Source organism: Schistosoma mansoni, chromosome 1 (genome assembly GCF_000237925.1).
Source record: "Schistosoma mansoni strain Puerto Rico chromosome 1, complete genome".
In the NCBI taxonomy this organism is placed as follows: domain Eukaryota; kingdom Metazoa; phylum Platyhelminthes; class Trematoda; order Strigeidida; family Schistosomatidae; genus Schistosoma; species Schistosoma mansoni.
The window spans coordinates 46,585,092-46,592,957 of record NC_031495.1 but is presented as its reverse complement, the minus strand read 5'-3'; the positions used below and the strand labels follow the sequence as shown (position 1 = coordinate 46,592,957).

At 35.5% G+C, this 7,866-nt stretch overlaps 1 protein-coding gene across 1 annotated transcript in view; it reads right to left on the bottom strand.

The window, feature by feature from the left end:
* The window catches only part of Smp_048310 (putative sulfite reductase), a 22,989-nt gene extending 16,152 nt beyond the window's left edge, over positions 1-6,837 (bottom strand). The window contains exons 1-6 of the mRNA XM_018794615.1: positions 6,600-6,837; positions 4,999-5,140; positions 4,899-4,965; positions 4,557-4,861; positions 2,177-2,367; positions 861-1,228 (exon numbers count right to left, since the gene is read on the bottom strand). Coding sequence (XP_018649009.1) covers positions 861-1,228; positions 2,177-2,367; positions 4,557-4,861; positions 4,899-4,965; positions 4,999-5,055 — 988 coding nt within the window. The 5' untranslated portion in view covers positions 5,056-5,140; positions 6,600-6,837. The remainder of the gene's footprint in view (positions 1-860; positions 1,229-2,176; positions 2,368-4,556; positions 4,862-4,898; positions 4,966-4,998; positions 5,141-6,599) is intronic.
* Positions 6,838-7,866: the final 1,029 nt, after the last annotated feature.

Sequence of the window (7,866 nt, the reverse complement as noted above, 5' to 3'; positions counted from 1 at the left end):
GATTCACTAATTGTGGCCAAGTTCAGACGTGTTATCGAGCTCCTACAGTTGAAGTGTCCCCAGTAAAGCCAATGAGGTTAACACCAATGTCGAAGACTCACGGAACCATTTATTTTGGAGGTTTATTTAACGCTACAGCACACTCTCCCTCGTGGAGTAGTGATGACCCCAAGATGTGGCCAGTCAGAAGTTCAGACCCAACAGGCTTACCACTAACAAATACTGTTCCATTAGCTTGCTGTATCCTGTGGAGTATAGTTGTTATTTACTACTCTAGCTTATTATCTAGAGTGATTAGGTGTCAAATTGTTTTCACATTATTTTTATCATTATTATCCTTGTCTCCTCTTACCCCCCATTTCCAGTCTACTTGACCTTTTATTTTTATATATAATTGTTCTTAACAAGTATATGTGTGATCAGAGTGTTCGAAGTGTATTACGCTAATATATCACATAGTTCTGATAATCTTCGTCTTCTTATTACATTATCTAAATTTATCAAAGGGACTAATTGCTTTAGAAATATAAATCTTCATTCATATATTAATACATTATACTCTCCTTCCTCTTGATCAATTTCTTTATTGAACTTAACGATATTTTATTAAGGCTTCTGAAATCTTCGTACGCTTTCTTCAGTGGAAACTAATATTTTTTTATCCGGTTTTCGGATTCTTAGTGAAACAGTTCACAAGAGTACATTGTTAGACTGCATAATTAATCGCCCTTAAAACTTTCGAACTAACAAATATGGGAAACATCAATAGCGAAAAGTTGAAGAAAGCCTAAATCTCCTTGTGTGCTGGGTATAATTAACCTCAGGAATAGTAAATAGTCAAATATCCATGAACAACTTACCATCGAATCGAATGTGACGTACACCTGCATTTTTAAGCAATTCATAGAGTGCTTGATAGTTTGTTCTTTGGTTCGAAGGCAACAGATGATAAGCCAATAAGTCCACTAACAGTACACCAGTCCACTCCGCCGTAGAAATCGCCCCCTCAGACCACGATAAGCCTTTCACATAAGGAATACGTTCTTCTAACTCAGCCATTTTTATATCATACTTGATCATATCTGATCGTCGGTTCCCAGCGCAAACAATGGTGGATACTAAACTTTTATGAGGATAATTCTTCAGAATATCTTCTAATTTTAAAGATAACTTCAGTGGTTGATTGTTAACCTTTATAACAGAAGAATCTATTTCCAGTCTATATGTCCTAAAGGAGAAAAAGATTTCTAAGGATATATAACTTCAAAAATAAATGTTTATCTCAATGTAATAGAAAAATTTCAGCTAAAAAATGAAGAAATTAATTCGAAAGGACTAATCAAATACTTTACTATCATCTTTATCATTAGTTAATTATAATATCCCTTCTATTTTATCTATTTTTAACTGATTATTCTTTAGCTAAAAGTGTTAACTCGAACTGATCGACTTTATAAGGAAATATATTAAGCTAGTCCTTTTATTGATTTTAATGTTGACAGTTACAATAAGTGATAAGATGAATGGATTTAACCAGTTATTAGCCCTAACAAACAGAAGCAGATTATTTTGACTTGCAGCAGCTACCATCCTAAAAAAGATAGATCTCGGGTGAGACAACAGGCACAAAATATTAACAAGAGTAGGTTTTCCATAGAAAGACACTTAATCAAACTGAGTGTTTTATAATAACTGAAAGTTAATAAACTGAGCTAATTGATGATAGTGCACTAAGATTATTCAGTGAAATAAGGAATACCTGTACAATCAAAACGTGTGATATAAATAAAGTTTCCACCAATATGATACTACCTACATTTTGTAAATCAATATTTAACCTACAAATTCAAAGTACTTATTGTTATATCCTAGCGAAGACATAATAACAGCATTAATTATTGATGGGCCATTTCTGCTTTTGTAATTTCTTACAAATGCTAGATTGAACGTGTTATTGTTAACGAAAAGCTTATTTTACAAATTTTAAGAACCGGCATTAAGCTTGAGAAAACAGTAAAAATAGTACTAGGTCAATCTAAAACGATTTTGTCGCTCCTGATTAATTGATTAGTCATATAGGCGTAGAAAGTACTAGTTTAATTTTAATGGCTTTCAGGTACGAACCTAATTAATTCATAGGTCTGGTAGTTGTAACAAGTTTAGTTAGATAACTTACTCGGGATCAACATCAGGAACAGGAAGGTGGTTTCTTACAAAAAATAAATCAGTAGGAGTAATTGGGTTGCTACCTATTGATGGAAGAGGAGTTTCCGCATTAAAAGGACGTTGCGAAACTACTTTCAAATCGGGATTTCTCTGAGGATCAGAACCATATATATCTTCATTATTTTCTTCTTCGATAAAGTCCTAATAAGAAGGAATCAGGAAGATAATTACAAAACTCACAAACTAATATCTCGTGATCAGTTAAAAATACCAAAGCACTGGTCTTTAACATGTATGCAAAGTTGAAATGTTTCACATTTGTAGGCTTTGAATAAAATTCTCATATATAAGGTAATGAAATATTTAACGCTATGAACTAGTAGGTAGTAATAGAATGTATCCTTATTTTAGCCATTTAAACCACTCAAACGAAAATTAACATCATCGAACGTTAGGATTTTCCAAAAACTCTATGAACTAAATATCCTACTAAGCGTGAATACCTAATAGTTGTTCTTATATGTAAATGAAAAACTGCCTAATCATAACTGATAGATACTAGAAGAGACAGAAAATAAAACTTTACGCTCAATTAAAAATAAAACAAAAAAGTATTTATGAATAAACAAATGGATTAACACTCATTTTAAAGAACATTCAAAACGTTATATCTTGTACGTTCATGAGAAAATTAGCGATCCATTATACAAAAATCAGTGTTGAAGACGAAATAGAAAACATCAGTTAGAATAATTGAATAAATATGTCTAGTTACTTTCCCAGTCGATGAAGAAAAACAGGCTACGAAAGAAAAGTAGTCACCACTTCATTATGAGTATCCGGGAATTTTTTTTCAGCCCTGTATATCGTGTTATACAATAAATCTTTAGAACAGTATGACTCATCAAGCAACAACCACTGCCTGAAAAATGCCAACCAGCCTACAATAGGTTTTCCAACAGGTTTTCCATGGTGGTCTAGCTTCAATTGACTCATGATTTCAACTAAGAACATATTTAGCAAAGAGTCAACCAAGATAGCCAGCGAATTACTGAAAAATAGATTCTGACTGTCAAAAACATACTAACAGACGTTTCAACATATAAACCAGTACTAAGGAAATCGTCCAAACAAACTGGTTCTGGTCATGATAAAGAATAAAACTAGATCAAACATTTTAGATCTACGATGGCCAAGAAATAAATCAGACAGTCAGGTATTAATTCGTTACAGAGCTAAAAACCTGCAAACGTGGTTTCTTCCAATCGTCCACGATATATATAATTATCTTTCTCCCGACATCTCATTTGAAAGATTAATTTAATATTCGGGTCACGTGAGCAGTTATTACTTGACCCCATCATACTCCAGCGTTTACTTACCGATTGACATTCTGACTTTTCATTTTGTAATCTTTTATGAAGTCTGTATAGAATACTTCGACTGGTTGCGTGAATATTTCAAGGCTTTATAGATCGATAAATGAAAAAAAAATGACATGCAACTGAAACTATGATGTTAACATAAATTCAATTACATAAACTCTCGAAAGTGGATACACCGCCTAACCATTAGATCCATTTCTTCAAGTGCTCTCTAAAATTCATTAGAATGGTTTACAGCTACTTAAGGGGGTTACAGCCTATGTTAATGTTTACTTTGTTATTGGTCTAGCCAAAATTTTCTTAGTCATCCAATTTTTAAATCAATATATAAAATTAAGGAAACTACGATGATGAGCTAGTTACCGCTGAAAATTCAATTTTGACTACGAACTCAGTGAACCATATTACCAGTTTATCAAATCTGGTGATGGTTTCGGTGAAGTATACAGTATAGGTTCCCGGATTGGTATAAGGTGGTTGAAACTAGTTTGTGACAGGTAGTAAATATCAATTAAATATGAATTACTGGGATTCGAGAATGTTGGTTTTGTCGCGTAAATAAATTTGTAATTGCATAACTATCAAGAGCATAAACTTAGTAACCTTAACAAAAACAAGAGTCATGCCCCAATGGTTTAAGATCTTGAATTCTAACATGGAATATTGTTTTGAATTTCAGCTTACTGACCATCTGAAAACTAAGTTGTACTGCCTGATTGCCTTAAACAGTTGTCACTAAAAGATGGTGGAAAGAACTTTAAGTGATCGAAACGCTGACGTATAAAAAAGTTGCAAGCTTAATAGTCAAACTTTGGCGAGTAATTTACTCACACTAAAGGTAAACCAGCCTATGAGTTTCCATTTTTATTAAGTTATTTGACCTTAAAACCACTAGCTGTGAGCTTTGACAACTGTGTAATTCCCAGAAATTATGTCTGTTTTACGTCTAATAATCACGCAAGCCAAGAAAACTCAAAATGTAAACGTTAAGTAGTAAGTTCTTACCGACTTATCAAGTTCTCCGATATAGTACTTCTCTAGTATTTTTAAAACATGACTCTGGTAATGAAATGCATAAACGGACCAGAATGAAGAGACGTCAGACCCAGCGGCCAAAAGAATTTTGTCACCCCCAGGATGGTCGTCAACAAAATTTGTAACATCGTACACTTTACCCTTAAAAGAGACCCAAACTCCATGTTCCTTACAGTTATGCTGAGCAAGTTCCTCTAGTGTAATGATACGCGGCTTCTTAGACCTTGAAATCCAAGCAAATGTTAAAATTCCACAAGAAAGGCCACCTAAAAAAACTACAAATCAGTCAGAACTCTATCACATAACCATTACCTTGATATGTTACTGGACTAGCCGGAATTTTCGCTAAGCTTCTCACTTTATTGGATATAGTATGGAGCTGTACAATCTGTCATCCATAATGAAAACAAACCTGATTGGGGAGTTTACGAAACGAGATAAAAATGAAGTTGACACGTGATTTAAACATAGATTACTCATCAATATCGTATAAACAGTGAGTGATCGAAAAATGAGCCAATTTTTTTATAATCCTTATAGGATTGTTTCTTCGCCTAAAAAATAAAAGACATGAACTAATCTGCACAATTCCTATGAAATGATGTCACTGAAATAAAAACGCTTTCTTATAACGTGTTGACTCATATAAAAGAAGAACCACGATAGATCTTCCCGAGCACTCAAAGATGTCAATTTACGAGAGCGGTACTCCGAACATGTTCGTACATCTTATTTTTCGTGTGCTATGTTGTGGAAATGAAGACGAACACAGATGTTTGAGGTAACGACAAATGTGTTTTATGAGTGGATGCAAAACTACATCGGTGTGTGTATAGGCAAAAAGTAGACAATTCTGTGGATATTTCAGCGAGAAATGGACGATTTGGAGAACATTTAGGCAGAAAGCAGACGATTCGGTGGATATTTAGGCTAAAAATAGACAATTCGGGCGGATATTCAGGCGAAAAGTGGAAGGGAAGCGCGGTCGAGTTAAAACGTAAATTCCTTTCTTCCATATCAAAAATATTCACCAACTGACTAATGGCGCAAAAACGAACGAAGTGGGAACTAGTTCACCAATTTGTTCATGAAGTTGTTGACTTCAGCTCTCAGTATGGATCGGAAAGTGAGACTGGATTTACAGCGGCAAATATTGTTGGTCCGTGTCACGTTTATCCAAACTATTGTGATTCCAACGCAACAGGCGCCTTTAATATCTCAGAGGACATAGCAGGCGAGTAGAAAAGCCAAGAACGAACAAAATACCCGTGGCATACAGGTTTTCACACCGAGTTATCAATACTTGGAACCTGCTGCCCGAAGCAGTGGTGTCCGCACCTTCAATTGACTAATTCAAGAGGAGACTGGACACTCCCAGAAGCATATTAGAAAACGAATAACATAGGCTGTAGGCCTTCTGTCCTTACTACACAAATCTAAATCTAAAATCATTCGGCGTACATTCAAGCGAAAAAGACAATTCGATGAATATTTAGGCGAAAAATAGACGATTAGGCGTATGTTTAGGCGAAAAGTAGACAATTTAGCGGCATTTGAAATGCAGAGCGACGTAAAGGGAAAATTCAGCATTATTTCCCCCGTACAGGCGAAAAAGTAGACATTTTGGCGCACTTCCGCATTACTTCCCCCTTATTATCCAATGCATTTTCCCCATTATTGGTTATTTAAACAACCAATTGCTGCACCTATAAGTACAAATCCGTACGTACTTTAAACTCTATGTTTTATTTAAGGTAAACCCAGTAGATTTTTGGCATGACATCAGTTAGCACTACTTCACTTTATCCATGAACTTGCACAGTACTAAATCAGCGGAAATAATACTCCATGAACTGTCTAAAAGAGAGACCAAGGTGACCTCATCCAACAACTTGATTTCAAAAGGGGTTATTGATTACTGTAAGGAGTCAAAAGTGAGGGTTAATAGTGATAGTAAGGGCTTTCATCATGAACTGACATTAGCTATAATATCAAAATGCTATTTGGACATACGGATGAATGAAATCCAAGTCGAGATCCAAATCCACTTATCTTAAACCTGATTGGTTGGTACGGTAAATAAGTCTTCAGTCTTCAGTAATAAGGATAGAAGGTCTAGTGACCTATTTTAATCCTTGCAGTTTGTTACACTGTGGAGGTCCAATCTCGTCTTGAATATATCAACAGAAGGTGCTGATATTACGTGTTCTGGTAGAGAATTCCAGTAATTCACTACTCGGTGCGAGAAACGAAACTCCAGACGTAGACGATTTGATCTCGGTTTTTGGACTTTCTTTGAATGTCCTCTCAAATGCTCAGCCCTAGACGGGAGGAAAAGATAGGACATGTTAGTACCAAGGTCATCGTTCGGGATTCGATATGCCAATATTAGATCACCCCGTATTCGCCGGTAAGATAACGGAAATAAGTTGAGGTGTCTCAGTCTGTCTTCATAAGATAGGCTAGATAAGCCTTTTACCATTTTTGTCCCGCGGCGTTGGACTCGTTCCAACATATCCGCCTCATATTTGAAACAAGGACTCGCTGCTTGAATCCCATATTCCAAATGTGGCCGTACGAAAGTTGGGTATAATAATCTAAACATTTCCCCATCCAGATACCGGAAAGATCTACGAATAGACCATAATGCCCTATAGCCTTTTGCAGCAGCAGCCTTACAGTGACTGGTTGTTTTGAGATCATTACTTAGTATGACTCCTAAATCTTTATAGTTTCTTACTTTGGGCAACACTAGTCCACATAATGTGTAGTGATACGAATCATCATAGTTATTTAATTGCATCACAACACTTTTATTAGGGTTTACTTCTAGTGACCACCCATTCATCCATGCAACTAGTGAGTTAAGATCTTCCTGTAAAACTATTCTGTCTGACATACTATATATGGGTCTCCAAATCTTAATGTCATCGGCGAATAGTAGGACGGATGACTTAGCTATAGCTGGTAATTCATTTATATAAAGTAAAAAGAGAAGAGGACCTAAAATCGTGCCTTGGGGGACGCCACTTTTTACTGGTTCCCACGATGAGAGAGCCCCATTTACTCTTACCCTTTGTCTTCTTTCATGAAGAAAGTCACTTATCCAGTCTATGACTGCATAATGGATTCCAAAACTTTCTAGTTTCAATTTAAGACCAGAATGGGAAACCTTATCAAAGGCTTTACTTAGATCTATGAAAATGACATCTACAGGAATATTGCGATCTTTTGCCTCAGCCCAATCTTCTCTTGCAATGAGAAGATTTGTCAAACATGA